The sequence below is a fragment of the Tenrec ecaudatus genome, chromosome 3, assembly GCF_050624435.1.
Source record: "Tenrec ecaudatus isolate mTenEca1 chromosome 3, mTenEca1.hap1, whole genome shotgun sequence".
Taxonomy (NCBI): domain Eukaryota; kingdom Metazoa; phylum Chordata; class Mammalia; order Afrosoricida; family Tenrecidae; genus Tenrec; species Tenrec ecaudatus.
This window is the reverse complement of record NC_134532.1, coordinates 139,823,595-139,848,188: the sequence shown is the minus strand read 5'-3', so window position 1 is coordinate 139,848,188 and position 24,594 is coordinate 139,823,595. Positions and strand designations below refer to the sequence as shown.

The window sequence follows — 24,594 nt, the reverse complement described above, 5'->3', positions numbered from 1 at the left end:
GCTCCATCTCTACCCATATGTACAAGAAGGACACCCTTATGTCTTAAGGAGCATGTGCTGAAAGTTGCACTTACCACCTCCAATTATATCCATTGACAAACTCAAATCATGTGGTAACAACTAGCTACAAAGCTGGGGGACATAGTCTTAGTGCTGACCGGTCCTGTACCTTTTAAATATAGCTGAATAGGTGCTTGTCCTCTCAAACAGATTTTCTCACACACTTATTGGCATGGATTAGCCTGTCTACATGGATATTTTTCCTTGATCAAACAAGAACTTCATTGTGTGATCTAACACTGGCCCAAATCTGCAACCTTTGCAAAGGGGAATTAGGTAACTCGGAGGTCTCTGGGTAGGGGCTGCAGGTAACAGTTGGAGTGCTAGAGTGCAGAGTGAGGTCAAACGGATGTTCTACCCATTGTGTGAAGTTGGTTCCTCGCCTATAAGACAGAGTCGATCTGCTCCCTAGCATTTCTGAAGCTTTAAGTCTTTACAGAAGTGGACTGCTTCATCTTTTGCCCAAGAAGCATCTGGTGTGTTCAAACTGCCCACCTTTTAGTTAGCTGCCTGATACTTAACCCATGCACCACCAATGTGCCTTATGGGCAGTTGGAAAGGAGAATTGTACAAAAAAGATGTCGAGATACTCAAAGAACAACACTGCCGACTTAGACATTTTGCTTGTTTGGGGCCTGGATCTCAGGCAAGAAGAGGTATTATTCTTGTGGCTCACACTTTCCTTAGCTCTTGAGAGTCAGAATTCATATATGTGCTATGAATCATTTAGAGGCAGCTTTTAAAAATAAATGAATTTCTTTGATTTTAATCTCTCATGGTTTAAAACGCAGTATGAAAACTTACCAGCAAAATGTTGTACCACCATCAACTACTAAAGTAAATATAAAACTCTCCAATATGAAAAAAAATTCACATTAAAAGAAAAAAAGAAAACAATTAAATACCGGAACACAGACATTTAAAATCGCTGCATTTCTAAGTTGACTCAGTTTTGGTGTTTAAAAGTACCTGCCTTTCCCTTCCCCTTTTCCATCATGTTTCAAAATTTTCAGCCTTTAGGAAATATGAATCATAGGAAAGCACAAGTAGGAAAATAGTAAAAGAACCTTTTAAAAGAAGTGGCTCAATAATTGAAGTAGTATTCCTGATATAATTACCATTTTAATATCTCTCTTACATATATGTGCATACATCTATTATTATTCCCTGAAACATCTTTGGAACGGATGCAACAACTTTACGTAGACCCCAACAAAGTAGCGGGCAGGCACAGCATGTCTAGACCAGAGAAGGTGTATGAGGGCTGGGCAGGTTAATATTCATATCACTGATCACTGAGCGTTCGTTTCCAAGTGAGCATAACCCTCCGACCTCCGAATTCTAACTCCGGCCCTCAGAGCCACAAACAGGCCTATCGAGTGAGAATTGCCTTCCCTGAATGGAGATGGAATCAAAAGTAGAGGCAACTTGCTTGGACAAAAGCGGTCTTTAAAAACGATGGGCCTGAGGGTGTCGTGGGTAACCAGTTGGGTTGCTAGCTGCAAGGCCAGCAACTTGAAGCCACCAGCTGCCCTACGGGCCAGGTTTCTACTCCCATAAAGTGTAGGGACTCAGTGGCAGTGAGTTTGGTTTGGTGTTGAACACTGCGTAGGTAGTTACGCACTTGGTGAAAGTGGGCACTTGGAACCCACCAACCACTTTACAGGAGAGACCGTGCTGTACTTTGGTCAGGATGACAGCCTGGGCAAGCCTATGGGGCAGTTCTCCTCTGTCCTAGATGGAATCAGGTTTAACCACAATTCTCAGAGTTCTTGGGTGCTGCAAACAAAAGGTGGGATGTCCAAGTCCACCCAGAGGCATGAAAGTAAATCCTATGGATTAGATATACCGCTAGTCAGAGTTAATTGTGGTGTCGTTGTTCTGCACTGGACGGCTAACCTCATAGGAAGCAGTTCGAAACCTCCCACTGCTCGCAGGAGTGCTTCTGTAGTTACAGTCTGGGACCCAGAGGAAGGGGCCGCTCTCCCCTGTCCTGCCAACCCCCCCCCCCCAGCTGGAGTCATTCACTGGCTGTGAGTTAGGTGTGAGTGGTTAGTGGTGGTTGACCACAATTTGTAAGTGTGTTTTATAATAACGCCATATTGACTGAGCCCCTGGAAAACGTGGGGTTAAACTTTAAGGCGAGAACTTACTGTTTGACTCTGGAGGCCAGAACATTGTAATTGTCACAGGCAGGTATCTGGAAACAGGTCAAGGTGTGGTTTTATGGCATTGAGTTCATCCAAGAAAACTTGGCTCACATCCATGCGGAACGGGGTTAAAATCAAACAGGTCGAGTATAATGTAAGCAGGTCCTCAGTTCACCCTCTCGTAAGAGTTTCAATCTGAAACATTAGATTGGGAGGGAGATAGTACCTAGTGGTCTAGTCTCCTCCTTTTAGTTTGTTGGTTCTTTGCATCGCTCCAAGAGAGAAAGGCACACAGAGTCCTTACAACCCAAGCAGGTTTGAGTTTTTACCTCCCAGGAGAGAGTGCAAAGATTGGCAGCCTTGGAATTAAGAAATACTGCTTACAGAGCACTAACTACTGGTTGAATGGAGTTTATGGTTTTGTTGTTGTATTATGGCTCTGTTTTGCAATAAGGAAGATTATAAACACTTGAAATATAGTGCTTTGAATGAAAAGCACCACTTGTGCAAGATATGATTAGAGTCAATCATTAACCCATTCACCTTGAAGGAATTTGTCCCCACCATTTCTTATGTGTGTGGTTTTCATTTTCCACGTGTTTTTCTGGGAAGACTAGCTAAATTAAACATTGACATTTTGCTCTCTTAAGTAAAACATACATGCACAAAGCAGGGGGGCTAGTTTTCATGCAATGTTCAAGTGTAGAATGTAACAGTCTTAACTTCTAAAACTGAGTCTCCGAGTGGTACAAATGGTTAAGATGCTCAACTGCTGTCCAGGAATAGGTTGGAGATTTGATTCCACTTGGTTCACCTTGAAAGAAAGGCTGGCAATCTATTGCTTCTGAGAACACCAGTCACTGGACATGCCGTGGAGCACGTTATGCTCCGACCACAGGGGCTGTCAACCGTTAGAAGTGATTCCATGATGACTGGCTTAACTTCTAAAAAGGAATCCGAGTGGACATGTCATTATTTTAACCAAGGACCATAGGGATTGTTCTACAAAATCACCAAGGTGTTAAGTGTACAAAGCAGAAACTCATGTTTGAGTTGTTCTGCCTCTAATTCTAGCATTCTTTCCTCTTGAATATCACGGCGCCATGCAATGTGTGTTGATCTGTCACCCTTGAAACCGTTGCTGGGGAGGAGCTCTTACGTATTTGCCTTCTCATTTCCAGGGACGGAGGGCTGAAGAGGGCGAAGGTGAAGGACACTTTTAAGGAAGAGCAGCAAAAGAACTACAGCAAGATGATTGTGGGCAACGGATGTCTCAACTCTCACTTGGACTGACAGCCACCCTAGATCAAATAAGATGCAACAGGATTTCCCAGAACCTGCCCTTAAAAATGAAGTGTTTGGGGTTTTTGTTTTGTTTCATTGTTTATATTTTTTTATAAAAAATTTTCCCCCTGCAGGATAATTGTCTTTATCTCTCTATACTGAGGCAGAACCCACAGGTGCCTGTTTGGCTTGTGTTGTTGTTAAAGCATTTGCCCCATGAATTGTAAGCTAGTTTACTGGGTTCAAACAGGTTCAGCCTTTTATAAAACGGTTAGTCCGTGCTGATGGAATGAGATATTTGTATAGGAAAAAGTGGAATTTCTTAATATAGTAATTCTTAAAAACAAAACAAAACAACCCCAAACAAACAAACAAAAAGACCCCACCAAATTTTCTGTTCATAATTAGCTTTCCAACTCCCTCCCCGCTTCTTCCTGAGATCAAAGAGGCAGTGGAAGGACACTCCAGCTGAAGATGTGGTTGTCCGCTATTGCAAGCGGGAATGATCATGGTGGATTGTGGTCACCTGATTTAAAAGCTGCAAGGAAACAGCAATATTTTCTGCTAGTCTTTTAGAAGGGAGATACTATTTGGTAAGCATCACCAAAAAGAAGTGAGTTTAGGGGTGTGTGTGTGTGTGTGTGTGTGTGTCCGTCTGTCCGTCCGTCCATCCATTTATATGGAGGCAATTCATGCAGAAGCACATTTTAAGAAGCAGATGGAGATAAATACATCTAACTAGTAACTGGTTTTCTTTGTTTATATATTAGCAAGTTATACCTTGCTCTCCTGCTATCTATTGATTTTTTTGGCAGGGTGGTGGTGCACATTGCCAGACACGTTTTTAAACAGAGGAGCTTTTGCCAAGAAGTCACATAGAGTATCTCCCATGGGAGGATGAGTGAGTGAGTGAGTGTGTGGCATGACCTTTTCTTCAGCACCCCTTTGTGGTTTGTTCTAGAACTTTCCCAGTCTCTTAAACAGGAAAATAAGTGATGAAATTACCTTTTGGAAACTGAGCCTTAAATTTTTTAAAGGGAGAAATAAGTATTTCCCGACTCACACAGCATAGCAATGTTTGATAGCAATATAATGTCTTCTTCAACTCTGAGAGTGTTACGGATCTCTGGAAACCATACACAGAATATGAAACCGTCTTAAGGTGAACATAAATAAATTCTATATTTCTAGATGTGTGCTGCATTATTTAAAACCTCCCCTTGGCTGCCTGCTGCTTCGAGTAACTGAAATTCTTACTATAAACAAGGGTATTTGTTGTTCATTTGAATGCCATAGTTCATTGGACTGGAACACCCGGGACATGAAAACACGAGCCCTGGCTTTTTCTTTTAAAGCCAGAGCTAGCTGGCTCCTGGCTCTGTGTGGATGAACATCACTCTGATGAAAGCCGCTGCTCTGCCTCTCTCGGCACCGTCCTTTTTTTGCTCTGGTTCCTACTGCGCTCTACTTTTCTTTCTGCTGGGCTTGATGATTCATGGCCATGGCCACACAGAACTCACAGACAGTGCTCATGATTGTGGGGTTTATGAGGGAAATGAACAGGTTACAATTCAGGTCAGAAATGCTCATGGTAGGTTGCTCAATCAGGACAGTTTCTTCCTGCCGTGTCTGCCTGGGGCAAGATTACAAAGCTCTGTTAGGGCTGCCAATAAATGCCGGAAGGGTACACCACTCCATTGTAAGCCTCAACCTGAAAGCACTCAGTTCCAATTCCAGGAGTTAGCAAACCTAGCTTCCCCGTGCCCCCCTTCCCCTCCTCCACCCCACCTCCCAACCAATTAAGTGCCCAGAGGCAATCTATTCCACAAGCCAGCTTCCTGCCCATCACAACTGGGCTTCACTTGCACTGTGGGCTAGGAAATCCCTGCTCTCTCTCATATCTGTCTCCCTGTTCGGTTGCTGCTGCTCTCCTGCCACTCCTCTCGTTTTAAAAGCTGCCTCTTGGATCAAGGAGGTTCAATGTACAGGGGTCCTGGGGTCCAAAGGACATGCTCCACTCCAGGCTCTTTTGCTAATAGTGAGATAAAACTCATCTTGACAAAAGCATTCATGCTATCCTATAGTCACTAGCTAATCAAATGAGATTTCAAGCAGAACTTTCCACTTTTAGGTTTCTGACATGCACAATTATTTTTCTAGTTGCTTGAGGAATTGCCTTGTTATCAAAAACAGGTTTTGAGACAAATATAAATATTGCTCAGATATACTTTATGTTCTGTAGAGTTACTTTTCCCCCTCCCTATCTGTTTCCCCAGTTTTCATCTGGTTGTACCCCCTGAGGAAATGGCATGGGTACCATGTCTGTTCTCTTTTTGCCTCACTAGGGCCTAGAAAATCCAACCTCACTCCAATCCAAGGCTGATTGTTACAGTGGTCAGACATGATTTCTTAACCCTATTCTGATACCAACCAGGCCTCCCATGGCCCTCTGTTCTCTGTGGAATATGACAATTCCTTTCAGGAGTCACAGAACTCACAGTACAATTATGGGGGGTTATTAGGGAGACTAACAGGCTACAAAACAGTAAGGCTATGCACAATCCATCTGTCTGTACCTGGTAGGCATTTTACTCTGGTCCTCAACCTCTCAGGCATCTAGTTACTTGGCCTCTGCCTTGTGAACCACGCAGCCCACCCACCTCTCTGACTTACTGCCTTATAGTCCTAGCACACGTCTGTTCTGTCTCATGGTCTTGGTGCCTTGGCCCCTTCAGGAAGGCCTCTTCTTTCTTGATCATTATGGGAATGTCAAGTCTGCTTCTGAGATGACTCATACCCAGAGGAATGTAAAAACTGACCAGTCACCTCTCTGAGTTTTACACACCTTATTTGCCTGACCCAGCTGGTCTTATGGTGGGCATTACAAAGACCTGGATGCTGTTGTTAGGTGCCAGGGAGTTGGCTCCAACTCACAGTGACCCTATGCTCAACAGAGTGAACCACCGCCCAGCCCTGCCCCATCCTCAGCTGTGTTAGAGCTCATCCTTGCGGCCACTTGTCTATCTTCCCCCTTTCTGCTGCCCCTCTACCAAGCATGATGTCCTTTCCCGGGACTGGCATTTGGATAGAAGAACTGTATATATTTAAGGTCTTTCACTTGAGAACATTGTGCCCAGAACAGAATGCTCCCGTGTCTTTGAGATTGTAATGGACATCAAGAGCAGGAAACATTTGGTAGATGGACTCAGTAGATGAGATCTTTCATCAAACCCTTGCATGGAATCATTTATTGAGCCTTTCTTTTCTACTATTTGTCCTGGCATATTTATGGATAGAAACTTGTAGGAATGCCAAAACTTTTTGCACTGGGATTGGATGAGCAGCCATGTATGAAATAGTAAATATGCTCAGCACACGAGGAATTTGTTCTAGTTTGCAGTCTGCTGAAACCAACAGCTTTGTGGACAGCTTTCCTATGCAAACAGATTTTGTGTGTGTGTGTGTGTGTGTGTGTGCGCGCGCGCGCGCGCGCGCACGCGCGCAGCACATTCAACTGCGCCTTGGTGATTTCATTGTGTCTGGTGTCCAGGGCAGATGCTGCCGGTTGGGCATTCTGTTGCTTTTTAGAATGTAAGGGTTGTTGGCTTCTTGTTGAGGTCATGAGGACTGTGACTGGCCATTGTTGCTTTTTGTTTCTGAAATGTAATATTACTGACCTAACCTGCTTGTTGATGGGACTGAGTGGACTGTGATGGGGGTGGTGTGAGGCTGGGATCTGGGATTGCTAACCAACCAACCAACCAACCAACCAACCAACCAACCAACCAACCAACCAACCAACCAACCAACCAACCAACCAATCAACTAGTTGTCAGCAAGTCTGCTTTGACTTAAGATGACTCCGTGTGTTGCAGAAAAGAGCTGTGCTCCATGTGGTTTTCATGGCTCTGATTTTCTGGAAGCCAATTTCTAGACCTTTCTTTGAGTGGGGTCAAATTGCCAAACCATTCTGTTTATAGCCGAGCCTTTAACTATTTACTCCACTTGAAGTCCATTGTAAGCTAGGAGCCCTGACGGTCATGGCAGAAGTTGTGTGTCCTGTGTTTTTGCTTTTTTTTTTTTAAACACTTGTACCTCATGGATTGATGCTAGATAGTTATTATATTGTCTTAATTAGTGTCCACTATTTTACTTCTCTAGTTTCCAATTTCCATTGCAAAACAAGTTGTGATGCTGGTGAGGAGTGCTTAGGGAACTTGTTTACAAGGACACATTCAAATGTCTGGCCCAAAGGGCATACCACTCTACGGTAAGCCTCCACTCAAAGACATCCAGCCCAAGTTCCATGGGTCAGCCAGCCCAGCACACCGATTAGTGCCCAGAGGCACCCCACGTCAGTAAGCCTCAGCTGGAGGTAAGCAGCTCCACTTTGGTGGGTCAAAAAGTCCAACTTTTCCAATGAAGTGTCCCGAGGCACCGCACCCATAGGCCAGCCTCCTAAACAAACGCACTCAGCTTTGCTTGCTTAGCGGCTTGTGACATCTAACCCTCTCCCATGCCCCAGCCCCCGGGAATGCCACTGTTCTTCTGATGGAGAACTCTCATCTGGATCCAGGAGGCTCACTGCACAGGGCTCTTGGGTCCAGAGGATGTGATTGACTCCTGGCTCTTACTGGTAATGAGTTCCTTCCTCCTGCTTCTTGGAGGTCTTGTGTTATAGAGAGGATGCCATTCCAGGGAATCCTGTTCATAATTACTCGTAGGTCAATCCTATCGTTATCTTCCCCCACTGGCGTAGCAGACTCATGCAGGGAAAGGTCGTTTGGTGGGAGTTAGAGACTTTGGCTGGTAGAGTCACATTAAATAACTCACTGCCCCAGTAATAGACATTTTTGTGTGTGTGTGTTGGCTCTAGTACACTGGCTTTCAGCCTTTGGCAATCACTTCTCTGCTTTTTGGCCTCCTGTTTATTATGAAGTTAGAGAACACACACAAATGTGCAGACACACCACCTTTGTTTGCTTTGTGCCTTGTTGTGCAAACCCGCTTGTCAGTCAAATCTATCAGCACCACGTTTCCAGCAGCATGCGCTCACTCCGTGTCTCTCTGCCACCCGCTGCTAATTCTCACAACTTTTTAAACCCTTTTTATCATGCTATAGCACACTTAACAGACTAGGCATAACTTGTACATACAACTGGCAACCAATAAAACCTATGTGACTCACTTTATTATTCACGGAAACGGCAATATCTCTAAGGCATGTCTGCATAGAATAGTTTGCAGGTTTACTCTAAGGACAATGGTAAAAACCAATAGCTGCTTACGCCTTATGCAAATGGAGAAGGAGGACATGACCACATCCCAGCTTGTTGTTTCATTGACTGTTTCAGCTTTCTTGTCGAACATGCCTAGGGGCCTCTCTACTGGTCTAGATAACAAGAGCTTCTCTGACTTGGGCACTGAGGGTAGCCACCTTTTCACCTTCAGTTAAGAGATAACCAAGAACATTGTTTCTCAAAATGATGGCAGCATTTACACTGTTCACTAACAGTGTATGAAAGCAACATTTATATTTCATGTAACGAACATCTGGATTTATTTCCATGACTTTGTTTTGTACTTGCTCTTCTATTTCTCTTTTTATGCCGTTTGGATTTACTAATTTTTATTTTCCACTTTCTATACCTAAGTTGGAGGTTATGGTGTTTTTTCTGTTTTCTCTTTGGTTGTCTTATATATTTTACTTTGAATATTTATGAAAGTCTAAAGTTAATTACTATCTTTACTGTTCGCCTAGTAATACAGGGAGCTGAGAGTTTAATCCCTGGGAAGTCATTCACCAGGCGCGCTCCCTGCCCCTTCTGTGATGCTACTTTGTGATAGTGTGGTAGTTGAGTGATTTTATGTCAACTTGCACTAACGGAGAGGTGGAGTCCAGTTTGCCAATCAGGACATAACCGCGTGATGCCTCCTGGGAGGTGGGACCTTTTTATAGGGAAGTAGCTGGGAATATCTCTCTCCCTTCACCTTCCTGCTTCCTGGGACTCTGCCTACCTTTGAGGTGGTTTATGTGGGCTGATCGAAGGCTGTCAGTGCCCTGCCATGTTTCCACCAACTTGGATGTACACAACTCTGCACCCACTGACCCGTGAGCTTTCTGCTTTTGTTTCAACTTTCCGTGCCACCAGCCTGCAGCTACACGAGTCTGAAGAGGGTCTTACCTAACACATATGTATTTTAATTTTTAATCCAAAAGTTGTCATCCCCGTCATTATCATCATCATTGTCATTTTGTTTTTATTTTATATGGTCAGTGTTTACCTTATGTTTTACTACTTTCTTTATTGTCTCTTATCTCAATCCTTCCATTTTGGGATCACTTTAGTGAGAGTCTTCTGGTGACACACCCCCTGTTTTTACTCCTAAAGTATTTTTATTTTGCACTTATTCGTGGAAGTCTTTTCCTGGGTTTAGAACTAACATAGAAGATAGCATTTCTGCAAAAGACTTGAACAGAATACTCACAAGGGAGGAAACCCAAATGGCCAATAAATATATGAGAAATGTTCCCAGTCATTAGCCATCCCGGAAATGCAAATTACAGTAACTATGAGATACCACCTAATACCCACAAAGAGAGACAAATTCAAAAAAGCCGAAAGCCACTAAAGTTGGAGGGGATAGTGAGAGAGGGACTCTCATTCACTGCTCGTGTTCTTGTAGACACATACAGCCCCTGTGGAAGGTGATTTGGTGGTACCTAAAACAGATGGGAATTGAGTTTCCGTATGACCCAGCAATTCCACTGTTGGGCATATGCCCAGTAGAAATAAGAAACAGACCACGAGCAAGCACCCGCCCCCAATGTTCATTGTTGCGCAGTTCTCTATTGCAAAATATTGGAAATGGCCTAAATTTCCATCAATAGACAAATGGATTTAAAAACTCTGGTATATATGCACAATGTAATACTACCCATCCCTAAAAAACAGTGCTGAAAAGATAGAACACTTTATCATATGGAAAGAGTTGAAAGGCATTATGCTGAGTGAAGTTAGCCAACCATAAAAAGTCAAGTACAACATAAGTCCACTCAGGTAAGTTTAAACAACAGAATGGGCATAAGGGAAAATGCACGTAACAAGCAATTCCCAACATGAGAGCCAGATACTATGGAAGGAGCCAAACCCAATCAGATGATACATATATCTTACTCCAGTACAACAACGGTCTATTTTAACAATGTGGCATTGTAAGATACTCACACTCCCCAATCGCTGAGGACAAAATGGGTGCATAAGCAAATGTGGTGAAGAAAGCTGAGGGTGCCTGGCTATCAAAAGATGTAGCATCTGGGGTCTTAAAGGCTTGAAGTTAAACAAGCAGCCATCTCTCAGGGAAGCAACAAAGCCCACATGGAAGAAGCACACCAGCCTGTGTGAGCATTAGGCATTGACGGGAATAGGTATCAGAAGGTCAAAAATAAACAACTGAACCGATGTGAAGGATCTCTGATGTAGTGGAGACCCAAAACTCACCTGAAAGATAATTGGACAGTCCTTCACCGAAGGGCCAAAAGGAAGGAATGATATCTCCAGGTCCGTTATTAGCACTGATGAAACATTTAACTCTTCTCTAGTTCTTTAACATTTCCTCTTCCTACTATTACGGTTTCAGTTCTACCTTATTAACCTTGTCAGATGTGTATATGGTCATTGGTAAAATTAAGACTGTTCGATGCATGAAAGCCAATGTAGGTAACCCCCGAGAAAAGTTAACAGGAGTGATGGTGCCTTGAGGGTATGAGAAGAGAGGAGGGAAGGGGGAGAATGGGGAGCTGATAGCAGTGCTGACTGTATAACCCTGCTCAAGGGGAACAAACAACAGAATTGTAGGTGAATGGCTATATTAGCTAATGTAAGATACATAATAATAAGGGTTCCGGGGTGTGGAGTGGGAGAGGGTAAGGGGCAGTGAATATCAAGGAAGCCAAGAAGGAGAATGTTTTCAAACTGCTTGTGGTAACAAGTGTGCAACACCGCTTGATGTGACCGAACTAAGGAATGTTACACCTGTAAGAGCTCCCAATAAAATGATAAAAAAAAGAAGATAGCATTTCTTTGAGTGTACTGTAAGATTTTTTGTTTTCGTTCCTTTGAGGTTTCATTTAAGGTATGTAGGTATGGATTTCTTTTTATTTATATTGCCTGGACCTTTTGGCTTTCATCTGTGAATTGGTATTTTTCACATGTTCTGAAAAATTCTCCTATCGCACTTTAGGTAATATCTTTGCTTCATTGTCCCTCTCAACTCTCCCTTTATACCTCAGATAAAACAAATATTAGACTGTAGTTGATCCAAGCTACAACCAAATCCATTCCTGTTGAGTCTTTATTCCAACAGAGCAGAACTGCTCCATCATGATTAAAAAAAATTTTTTTTTCTGTGGTGTGCTTCCGGGTGGTTCCAACAGCGAACCTTGACCTTAATATTGAGCACAAACTATTTGTGCCACCCAGGAAATGTTCTGTATCCTATAGGGCTCTTGAACTCTGAATTTCCCATTTCTTTGGATCTCTAGGCTTCTTTGGGATAATATTTAATTCTATCCTCTAGTTCACCAATTTTCTCTTCAGTTCTATTTGCTCAAATGTTATAGCCTTCCATTGAGTTTTTAATATTTATATTTCTTACTTCCATGAGTTATCGGTTCTTCTAAACCTGTGTGACCCGGCTAAGTTCCACCACTGGCTCAAGCATGGGAACAGTTGTGAGGATGGGGCAGGCGGGACAGGCAGTGTTCCGTTCTGCAGTGCGTGGGGTCACCATGGTTGGAACCTAGCAACAATGGCTACTGTTCACTACCAGGGCAGAATCGAGAAGCCATGGCCTATAAAGCCCACAATAACTGACAAACACACTTTCCCCACTACCATTTTAGGGTACTGTTGCCCTGGGGACACTTTAAATAAATTATTGACACAAAGCTTATCATACCATGTAAGTAATGAGATTTTAGTTTACAAATCCACCTGAAGGACACTTTGTGGCTTTGAATGCGGTACACATGCTTCTGAGATTCACCCATGCTGTTATGTTCATTCCTTTTAATTGCCAAGTAGCCTCAAATCCTTAAGGGAATTGTTTCCCCTTTCACTTAGCACCACAGTATGACGCAGGCAATTTCCCTTGCGGGCCCTTGGGATTGGAGGATGGATTATTTGCATTTTATTTTACACAGAGACTGGAGTCCTTTGAGATCTCATCTTCAAGTGAAAGGTCTAGTGAGACCCCCTACCTGGGGCAGGATCTCCATTGTATCCCATAGAACTTTGAGGCTGTGGAAAGCAATGCTCGTTTGCCTGATTTAAAAAATGCCTCGGGCGAAGAGCCATTGAGATGCACAGTGGTAACCTGCTTCTGAGGGTTACAGTCTTGGAAACTCTGAGTGGTTCTACTTTGTCCTACAGGGTTGCTATGAGTCAGAATTGACCCTATGAGAATAGGGTTTTTCGTCCCTTCCCGTTCCCTCAAAGTGAAAGCTGGCCTCCAAGCTTTACTTACATCTTTGGGAACTAATTTTTCCTCAGTCTGCAGCCGGATTCATCCCAGCACTCAGTAGTTTGGCAGTTGAGATTCCCCCATGATGTGGCCTAAGAAAATGTAAACACCTTCATGAAGGTGCAAATGAGTCACTGCTGGCCTACAAGCAGAAGGCCGCTGTTCCAGCCACTGAGACTTGCCTTGAAAGACATGCCAGGTGATCTGCTTCTGGCCAGTCACAGCACCTTGATGTGCAGTTTGAATGCAACACACGGGTTCCCATGAGTTGGGCTAATGTCAAGGGCAACTGATTTTCATGGTGTGACGCCAGCTAAAGGTTTCTGGAGGTTCAGTGCATTATCCTCTGATAATATTTTCTGTTTGGGCGAACTAAAACATCTCTGACCCCTTTGACCTCTGAGCTATGGTTAGGATGTACACACGCCAGGAAGAGCAGGAGGCAAGCGCCAGTCTCCTCTCTAGGTAGACTATGATCTAAATTCCTTTTTAAAATAAGTAGATGCTTATTTCTTTTGAAAATTGTGAAAATGACATTCTTTGGTGTAATTAAGACAACTTTGCTGATTGCAGACATCAATTAAAAATCACAGGTTAAAGTTGGGGGTAGTGGTGTTCAAGGTGCACTTTCTCTAGCTTGATAAGGTAAAATACCTATCCTTGTTGCCCACTATGCTTTTGTCACTAATTGGGGTCAAGGGCATAGCAAGGACAAAGGAAAGTCTCTGGGTTTTTGGAGCTGCTGATCCAGAGGCAGGTGGGAAAGCAAAATAAACAGAAACAAGATGTATTGTCTTAACTAGTATTTTCTACCTTTACATTCAAGTTCTAATAGCCATTGCAATAGGTACACAGACTTCACAAACCAAATTCACGATTAAAGGATTTATTAAGGAAGTTATCAGGTTGTAATGCAAGTGAGAAATGCACTTGATAGAATTATTCATCAGGTCATGTTACAAAAGTCTTTCAGGACTGCCAATCAATGCCCAAAGGGCATACCATTCAGCTGGTAGCCTCAAACAGAAGGCATTCAGCTCACGCTCTGTGGGTAAGCAATGCCAGTTCCCCCAATTAAGTTCCTAGAGGCACCCCACTAGCCCCCTGCACAAAAGCACTCCGTTTTGCTTGCTCTGTGGTCTGGAAGTACACTCTGTTCCATGCTCTAGCTCCTGGGTCTGCTGCTGCTCCTCGGACGTTGAAGCTGTCTGCTGGGCCCAGCAGCTTCACTGGACAGAAATCTTGGGTCAAGAGGACTCTCTCCATTCCTGGGTCCCTCTTGTTGGTTTTCAGGGGGCTCAGTTTATATGCAGCAAGATGACATTTCAGAGAATTCTATCACAAGGGGTTACAGGTGATTCCTATCACTATCTTACCTCACCTTCTTTTCAGACCCGTGCAGGGAAAGGTTGTTTGGTGGGAGTTAGAGCCCCTGCCCAAGACAAAAACATGTTTGGGAAAAACCATTGAAAAGGATTCAGAATAACTTTTACTTTAAAAACAAACACAAAAGAAACTGGGGTTGTGTGTGTCCATGTATTCTTTAAGAGTTTCCAGAAAAGGGAGTATAGCTTGAATAAGGTGTCAATAGATTTTAGCGCATTTTAAAATTGTGTAAAATGTATACGCAGTCAAGACATTTCCGCCTCAACAAACATCATGTGTACAGCTTAGTGACATTGAGTGTGCTCCTCATGTTGCTCAACCATCATGCTGAACTGTTTCCAGATTTTTCTATCACCCTTAGCAGAAGCCCACTATCCCCTAACCATTGGACCCTCCTTCCCCGCTCTCCCACTTGACCCTCAAGACCAAAACAAAACCCATTGTTATCAAGCGAATTCTGACTCATTTACATTCTCTGGGACTGGATAAAACTGTGCCTGTGGGTAGCAGAGTCTGTCGATCTTTACAGGAATAGCAAGTCTCATCTTTCTCCCACCTGCTCTAAATAAATACTAATAGACTTTAATCTCTTTACTCTTTCTTGTTTATTTATTCTAGATATTTCATATGAGTGGGATCATGCAATATTTATCCTGTTGTGAATGAGTTATTCCCAGGCAACCCTGACATCTGGCTGGTGCTAAATCAGGCACAAGGGAGCTGTGCTGAACTTCTTAGCGGGAAGCAATTTTCAGGGCTGGTTGTTTTCAAGGCAGATTCTGAAATCATTGATTAAGAAGAACAGTGTGGCGACTACAGAAGTCTCTTTTCTAACAGGCGCTATCGCAAATTGTGGTGAAGAATTTAGATGGTGCTTGGTTATCAGATAAAATAGCGACTCCAAACTAGCAGCCATCTAAGTGAGATGTCAACTGAGTCCACATGGAAGAAACATACCACCGTCAGTCACTGAAGGGTTGGAATCGTATAATCCGAAGTCAAAGTAGGGATCAGTATCAGAGCCTAAATTGTGAGAATGTGGGACTACATAGGAAATAAGCCTCCAGAGAACTCCCCCTGTCTAAACCCGAGGGATGGGAGGAGAGTGGTCCCTAAACAGAGTGGTTGGGAGAGAGGAGTATAGACGATCAAAGGCATAAATCTGAACAGTTACAATTTTGTCAGTAGAGTCCTCCGATTGATGCAGGCTGGACCTGATAGGGTTTCCAAATTTTCTGTGTTTTTGGTTTGCATTGTCTTGTTTGGCTTCTGTTTGTTCATATTAGAGTGTGTCTCAGAGGTGTAATGTCAATGGAGGTCACACTCTTGAAGCTGTGTTTTATGTTTTTTCATTTTTCAGTATATGTAATCTAGGATTGATGAACCTATAGCGGTAGCAAGTAGAATAGGGGGTTAATGGGGAGGGGGTACATGGTAGTGGTGGGGTAAAAGGGAGACGATGTCAAGGAGTCCATGTAGAAGAATGTTTGGAAACAGATTGTGGTAGCAGTTGTACAGTTCTACTTGATGTGATTGAAATATGGAATAATATGTTATATGTATTAAATCCCAACTTTAAAAAAAAAGAAGAAAGAAATCTTCTATTTAGTAGATTCTAAAAGAATCTGTTCACCCAATGGGGTAATGAATGCGATACCATAGTTTTGATCAATTAAGTCACAGGGTCTGATACATCTCTTTGGAAGGTGGTTGTATCAGATAGCTATTTTGTGCAGGCCTGTGACACCTGTTTAGGAGCCCTGGTGGTGTAGTGGTTATATGTTCACTGCTAACTGTAAGGCCAGTAGTTTGAAATCACCAGCCATTCCTCAAGGAGAAAGACGAGCTTCATACTCCTGTAAAGTGCTATGATCTTGGAGATCTGCAGGGGCAGTTCCACCCTGCCCTATCTGGTCACCGTGAGTTGGCATCGACTCGATGGCAGTGAGTTTATTTTTTGGTTTGGTGGCACATATTTATAGAATACATATTGCGAGTCACCTCTTTCAGTCCTTGTCATGGTTACTTTTTATATGAACTTGACTACTTTCAGTAGTTTGGCAGTTGAGGTTCCCCCATGATGTGGCCTAACAAAATGTAAACAAGTTCATGATGGGAACTTCTGGGAGCAGCCAAGCAGTTGTGGGAAGCTTAGTGTGGGTTGCTACCTCTTCGTCGGGTCATAGCCTACTTCATATAGGGGGCATTGAGTCACCTTCCCCCCCCGAAAGTGGGGTGGGAGGTCAAGTAAACTTGGACACCTGTAGTCTAACATCTGACCTGCCGATCTTGTGCTCACGCACACTGTATCTAACAAGTGTGGTCTTCATGTTTTATCTCCCTGCCTCCTCGTTCATCAGCCCCAGTCAGCATGTGTGTCAGAAAAAGCCTTCAGCTTAACAACTGTCCCATGGACTTGAACCAGAATGGACTTAATCATTTCTACAATGATGTGAACCTTGATGTAAATATGGATTTATACTTATATTTATCTACGTATGTCACTGGTATGTCACTGGTTTGGCTTCTCCAGAGAAGTCAGTGTAACACAGTTCTGGAGATGTGTGCTGCTGAAGACAGGAACCTGTCCTTCAGCAGCTTAGAATCTGGAAGCGGAGACAAGCACCACTAACCAGAAGAGGAAATGGCAAGGCCTCCGTTTTAGGCAAGGATCAAAGTGCTGCAGGAGTCTGTAAAAATGATTAATGTTTGGGGTGGGAGGGTAGTGGAAGAAAGGACATTTGATTGAGGTGTGAGACTGGCCTTTCTCACCCTGTTTAGCATGTGACTTCTCAGGTGAGGTCACTTCCACATGTGGATGTCCTTTCTATGCTGAGGTTTGGCACTCTGAACACTGTACGAGGTGTCCTCTCCTAAGAGTCTATCCCCACAGCCTTCTGGGACTCTGGCCCACAGTGGACCACCTTGCACTATGGCTGTAAACAAGACCAAACCCCAACACCCAGACATTGCCATGTTGTGTGCATTCTAGAAACGAGGCTCACTTCTGGCTCACTGAGTTGGGTCTATTGCCACTGTACTCTAGTGTATGCCTTTTCTGGAAAATTGTAAAGAATGCTTGGGCATAGACAGCCCCAGGTTGATATAAAAAAGGTCAAGGCTATTCAGGCTGGACAGGATTGACTCTGCTTTGGTCCATCCTGGTCCCCCATCAACAGTGAGGATTCTTAGCTTGCTTATGACTTTAGGACTGAAAGGGGAAGAATAAAAAGAGGAAGAAGAGCTACTTCCGCTTTTTTCCATCTGATTAGTTATAATAGAGAGTGCTCCCTGCACTCCCTGCTTGCGCCCAACCCCCGAACTTTTACTTTCAACACTACGTTGTTGTTTTGTTAGGTGCCACCATGTTAGTTTCCACTTCTGGTGACTGGGTACGGCAGAATGAAACACTGCAAGGTCCTGTGCCATTCTCCAAACTGTTAGGTTTGAACCCGTTGTTGAAGCCATGATGTCAATCCATCTTGCTGAGCGTCAACACTGTATGTTTTTTACAATTACATGTAGGTCAGAATACATGTTTAAAGGATGGTGTGGAGCTCGTATTCATCTTCTTCTGATTTCACAAGGGGGAAGAAAGGATCATCATCCAAAGCTTATTTCTATGAAGCAGAGTCCGACATGCCTCCCCCTCCACCACTCTTTATGTTACTATGACACCAGCTGTCTCCCCAAGGGACTCGACTTCTCTCTCACAGCCCGTTGCATTGGCCACTCAGAACTCACAGACAATTCTGAAGCTTTATTTGGGAAGTGAACAGGTTACAACTCAGGATCCGAAATGGTCAGGATATAGCACTTCTATGAAGAAGACGAGCTTTTCTTGGTTGTGTTTGTAGGTATTTATGTTTCTGGTCCTCCCCCTGTTAGCCATGCTGCCCTTCGCCCTCTGCCTTGCTTGGAAAAGTGTTACAAAGCATTGATAATGCCCAATGGACACACCACTCTGCACACCAACTTCTTGACTTGAAGGCACTCATGGGCACTTATGCCATGAGTCCTGAAGCACACAGCTTGGGTGCTACTGCCTCTCTTGCCTGCCGGTTCTGTTGCCACTGATTCTCTGAGAAAGGATCTTGGAATGCCAAGGATAGACTGATTCTTTCTGCATGGTTGTTGATACACACATACAAACATTGCCCATTCTTGCTTTTAAGATGGCTTATTTTCTATCTGGTGGGATTGCAAAACTGACAACCCCCTCAATAGTGTTTCCTAGTCTTTGCATTGTCCCACCCAATAATTTGGTAGGTGGTACAGACTGGCTGAAAGAGCTATACGAAGTAACCTCACTTCACTGCAATAATTCAAGATACGGCCTCTCTCTTTTTTGATGTTGAATGTACTTTATCAAAGAAGTTAAAAAAAATTAAGTGTGCAGCACTGTGTGCACACACCCTGAAGTCCAAACGCACGCAGCAGAATTGAATAGCCGCCTCTGCCAGCCACTAAGTGAACAGTCATTTCTCTCGATTCTTCTATTGTGCCTTGAAAATAAGTGAATTAACAAATAAACAAAAAGCCTATCTTGGATGGATGGGTGGATTCAGGTTGTGGAAGTTTCTTGGGGTAGGTGACACCGAGGAGGTACCACTTCGGGTTGCCTTTCAGTTGTGCTTAACAGGTTCCATTGACAACTTAATGACACTTTGGCTGATCTTTCAGAAAATAACTTAGGAGTCAAAGGGAGGTCACTAAGTGAGAAGCACACTCCTGATCATCTTCTTCATCATCTTCATCATCATCATCATCATGGGAGCATTTTTTCTTTGTTACTTGACTCAGAGAGAGAGGAGAGAGGGAGAGAGGGAGACAGGGGGCGAGAGACAGAGAGGCAGAGAGGCAGACCCGTCAGACTCACTCCATGGCAGCAGCAGCCGCCACTTCTTCCTTCGATGTCTGAGAGGCGGCAGTTCCTTTTCCAACCCTGTCTGTCCTGATCTGATCTTGATTGGCTGGTTTGGACAATAGTGGTGGTAACTGGACTGCCTCCTGGTCTGTCTTCCTCCTGTTCCCTCCCACGCCTAACTTCTTGAGTGGCTTCTTTCTTTCCCTTACGATTCAAAAGAGTGGAGCGAGTTGAATGAAGAGAGTGTTTCATCATCATAACCCCGGGACAGGCAGCGGGCGGTGGATGGCGGGCGGCTAGAGGCCGGCAGCCGGAGGCGGGTGCGCAGCAGCAACACCGTCTCTTTTAATAACCAGATAACTTCCCTGCAAGAGTTGTATGGCTTAGTAAACAAAGTGAATAGAGTGGTAAAATGTTTTAGCACTATACCTTCAAGTTTGACTTCGAAGCCCAGGTCTGCTATTATTATGAAATGAAGTTTTACTATCTTGTTTTAGTGAGGGCTTGGTACAAATGGTTAATGCTTGAAGACCCGTATTTCCACAGAGCCACATTAGAAGACAGGCCTGGTCATTTACTTCTGAAAGACTGAAAACCCTATGTACTATTGTTCTACTCTGACAGCCATGGGCTTTCCATAAATTAGAATCAGTTCAATGGCCACTGGTTTCCTGGTTGGCAGTAATTATTATACATGTGTTAACTAAGTGACGTGTGCTGCCAGGACATGGCTTTGATTGAAAATTACTTCAAATAGTGCTTACTGATTTGAATATAGGTGACCAAAAGTTGGCATGTGATGAAAGGATAGTATAATAAGCACTCACTGCTGTCAAGTTGATTCCAACTCATAGTGAGCCTGCACCAAGCCCAAGTTCACTTCCATGAGTCAATTCTGACTGCTCTTGGCCCTGTGAGATCGAGTTGGCCTCCCCCTGTGCGTTTCCGAGGCTTCAAATCTCCACAGGAGCAAACCCCCTCACCTTTCTCCGGGGGAGCCACTGGTGTTTCAGACCGGTACCTTTACAACTCATAACCCACGACGCCATTGTTTTGTGAGATGCTGTCCATTTGGTCCTGACTCTTCATGACCCTACTTACCACAGAAGGAAACTCCGCGTGGCCTTGTGCCATCCTCACGATGGTTCTTACATCTGAACCCATCGATGCATCCCCTGTGTCACCCCTCTCGTCAAAGGTCTTCCTCTTTTTCTCTGTCTTGACAATTTACCAAGCATGCTGTCCTTCTCCAAGGACTGGCCTCTCCTGACAACATGCCCAAAGAATGTAAGACGAAGTCTTGCCAGCCTTGCCTCGAAGGAGCGCTATGGCTGCGCTTCTTCCAAGACAGATGGGCTCGTCTTTTTGGCAATCCCTGGTACTTTCAGTTTTCCTCACCAGCGCTGTTATTTGGTTACTCGCCGGGCTTCCTTATTCAATGTGTAACTCACATGGCTATGAGGCGATGAAAAGACCCTGGCTTGGGTCAGGCGCACCAGAGTCCTCAAAATAACACGCTTGCTTTGCAACACTTCTAAGCGGTCTTACGCAGCAGATGTACTCAACACGATGGGCTGCTTGGGTTTTTGACTGCGACTTCCACTGTGGATCCAAGCAAGATGAAGTCCTTGACAGCTTCGATCTTTTTTCCATTTATCATGCTGTAACCTATTGGTCGAGTTTGAGGGTTTGGGTCTTCTTTACACTGACTGGTAACCCACACTGAAGGCTGCACTCCTTGCTCTTCACCGGCAAGTGCTTCGTGTTCTCTTCACTCCAACAAGCAAGGCTGTGTCATTGGGAGACTGCAGTTTGTTAATAAGCCTTCTCCCGTCCCGATGCTGCCTTCTTACGCATGGAGCGCCGCTGCTCCATTTGTTCGCGTACAGACTGAATACGCACGGCGAGGGACTGCAACCCTGGCACGCACCTCCTCTGATCTTAACCCCGCGGCGTGCCCTTGTTCTGTGGCACAACTGCCCCTCGATCCACGTTCAGTGTCCACATGAGCACACGGCTGTGGAGTCTACCCTGTGTTTGAGTGAGCAGAAAAAGTTAGCATTAAAGTCCCTGAATATTTCTCATTTTTAGTTTACACCTGATTTGACCCTCTGTTATAACTAGTGGCCACCCCGTTGGTTTTAGACTCATAGCGACCCATGCATATCAGAGTCGAATTGCATTTTAGAGGGTTTTTAAAAGCTGTTACTTTGGAAGCAGATCACCAGGCCACCCTTTGGAGGCCCTCCAGGTGGACGCAAATCATCAAACTTTCACTTAGTAGGGCAGCATGCTAGTTCTTTAACAATTGGCACCACTCCTGCACTGCCTGCCTCCTGCAGGCTGAGGGAAATGCTCATGTTCAATACTGAACCCAGTTTTTCTAAAGCTGCAGACTCACTGATCTTATCACAGCACACACCAATCTGACCTTTGCGCACAGCAAGGACAACTAACAGAATCTCAAGTATTACGTAAGGTTGGCTCCAACTCGTAGCAAACCTGTGTACAGCAGAAAGCAACTCTTCCTGTTACGGCAACATCCTCGCCATTGTTACGTTGGGACCTCTGCGTCCCTTGCATTCAGGTGGTGCCCTTGACAGGTTCTCACCAATGAAATGCGAGTAGAAGTCATGTGAATCTTCCAGGTGAGGTTATTAAGAACACATTTGCTTTTATTTTCCATCCTCTCTTTCCTATCTGGAAGCAGACCCCAAGGCCCTCGAGACTAGTGGAGTCAAACACAGAAGGAGCCTGGGCCTTTCAAAGACCTCCCGGAGTCAAGCTTCTTAACATCTGCAGGAGACAGTTATGAGGACAAGACATAAACCTTTACTGTGCTAAGTCACTGGCATTTGGGGGCTTATTTGTTGTGGCAACTAGTGCTTCCTTAACTAACATAGTATCCGTTTTCTTACCCATGAAATGGTTATGAAATTATGATGTAATGAAGAAATCTCTTTGCAACACTGAGAATTGGTATGGCTAGCCTCATTTCTGCAAGCCCCAGAGGTTAACTTATTTACTTTTCCAAAAAGGGTTGAACCAGGATGATAGGTGGAAGGTGGGGAGAGGAGGGGAGGAAGGGGGAACTGATCCTTCACACACACATACACATGCACACACACCCCTGCCAGGGAGAAGAACAACAGAAACTGTGGGTGAAGGGAGATAGTGGTCGGTGTACGATATGAAAATAATAATAACTTATAATTTATCAAGGGGTCACGAGGTTGTGAGGGAAAAAAAGAGGAGCTAATGCCAAGGGCTCAAATAGAAAGTAAATGTTTAGAAAATGATGATGGCAACATATGTACAAATATACTTGATACAGTTGATATATGGATTGTTAAAAGAGCTGTAAGAGCCCCCCCAAATGATCCTTTTTCTTTTTTTTAAAGGTGGTTGAACATCTTAGTGGAAGATATACAATGTGGCTTTACATTGATATCATCACAAAAATTATGTAAATAAATTAAAAAACCCCACCACCAACTAACTAGTTGCCATCGGCTCACTTCTGGAGTGCTAGGTGTGTATCAGAGCAGAGCGGTGCTCTGTGGAGTTTGCAATGGCTGGCCTTGCAGTAGAACTCCATGCCTTTCTTCTTCTCAGGTGCCTCTGATCAAGCTTTCAGTCAGTAACTTAACTCTGCACCTCTCAGGGGAAATCAATAAGGATGATTTCCCCCCCCCTCGTTAGGAAATAAAACTAAAACAGGGTGATGGCATGATCTGCTTGAAATCACTCTGAGTTCATAAGGGAAGACCTAGAACTTTCTATTCTTGATGCAGTACACTTCCATGAGATTGTATAAAGCATTCGGGAGAGTGGGATGTGTGTGTGCAAAAGCAGAGGGGAGCTACACCGACACACACGTGCGCGCGCACACACACAGATGTGAGCAGGCAAATAGCGTGATTTCAGAGCTGTCCCTGTGGAGGGAGTCAAATGCGCACTTTATGCAGAGGCCGTACATTTGACTGTCAGTACATTGAACAGAAACATGGCTGCAACTTACGTCTGTCTTAGTGAAATGAAAAGATTGACGTCTATTTATTTTGAGGTGATTGCTGAAATACCTTCCCTGCATGTAATGGAATTTTCCGTTTTTGGCAATGCTGAAGCAGCTCATTTAGCTGCATATGTTGTCAGTGAGATTTCCCACATGCTTACACGAAGCATTTGTCTTCTCCAGATGGCACGAGTAAAGACCAGTTGTTCTTCCAAATAAATGTACAGTTATGACAAATGTGTTATCTTTCTGGACTTGATGAGCTCTTTCTTGGAAAAAGAGTCGGTCTCCTACCATTCACAGGGAATATGTAAGCATACTTTGTAGTGGAAAATGGGTACTAAACTCTATTCTAAGATAGAAAGTTGGTGGCATCAGAATTTAATGAAATTAATAGATTAGATGTGTTGCTCTTATCTCCTCTTAAATTGCCTCCACAAAATAACCCCAAACATAAAAATGCTTCTCAAAAGAGTTCAGATACATCTAAACCTCTGTGCTATAGCTTGTTTCTTTCTCTTTTTTTTTTACTTTTTCATTTAAGTTCTTCTTTTTTTAAAATATCATTTTATTAAGGGCTCATACAACTCTTATCACAATCCATACATACATCAATTGTGTAAAGCACATTTGTACATTCATTGCCATCATTATTCTCAAAACATTTGCTCTTCACTTAAGCCCCTGGCATCAGCTCCTCATTTTTCCCCTCCCTTCCCACTCCCCCCTCCCTCATGAACCGTTGATAATTTATAAATCATTATTTTGTCATATCTTGCCCTGTCTGATGTCTCCCTTCACCCACTTTTCTATTGTCTGTCCCCCAGGGAGGAGGTCACATGTAGATCCTTGTAATCAGTTCCCCCTTTCCAACCCACCGTCCCTCTACCCTCCCAGTATCGCCCCTCACACCCCTGGTCCTGAAGGTATAATTTGCCCCGGAGTCCCTGTGTTTCCAGTTCCTATCTGCACCAGTGTACATCCTCTGGTCTAGCCAGATTTGCAAAGGTAGAATTGGGATCATGATAGTGGGGTGGGGAGGAAGAGTTTAGGAACTAGAGGAAAGTTGTATGTTTCATTGTTGCTACATCACACCCTGACTGGCTCGTCTCCTCCCTGAGACCCTTCTGTAAGGGGATGTCCAGTGGTCTACAAATGGGCTTTGGGTCTCCACCCCTCACTCTTCCCCTCATTCACTATGATAGGATTTTTTGTTCTGATGATACCTGATACCTGATCCCTTTGACACATTGTGATTGCACAGGCTGGTGTGCTTCTTCCATGTGGGCTTTGTTGCTTCTGAGCTA

The 24,594-nt window shown here is 43.9% G+C and overlaps 1 protein-coding gene across 1 annotated transcript in view; it reads left to right on the top strand.

Annotated features, from left to right (window-relative positions):
- GPAT3 (glycerol-3-phosphate acyltransferase 3) overlaps positions 1-4,656 on the top strand; it is an 87,856-nt gene extending 83,200 nt beyond the window's left edge. Inside the window, exon 13 of the mRNA XM_075544085.1 lies at positions 3,392-4,656. Within this exon, the coding sequence (XP_075400200.1) occupies positions 3,392-3,503 (112 nt within the window). The 3' untranslated portion in view covers positions 3,504-4,656. The remainder of the gene's footprint in view (positions 1-3,391) is intronic.
- Positions 4,657-24,594: the final 19,938 nt, after the last annotated feature.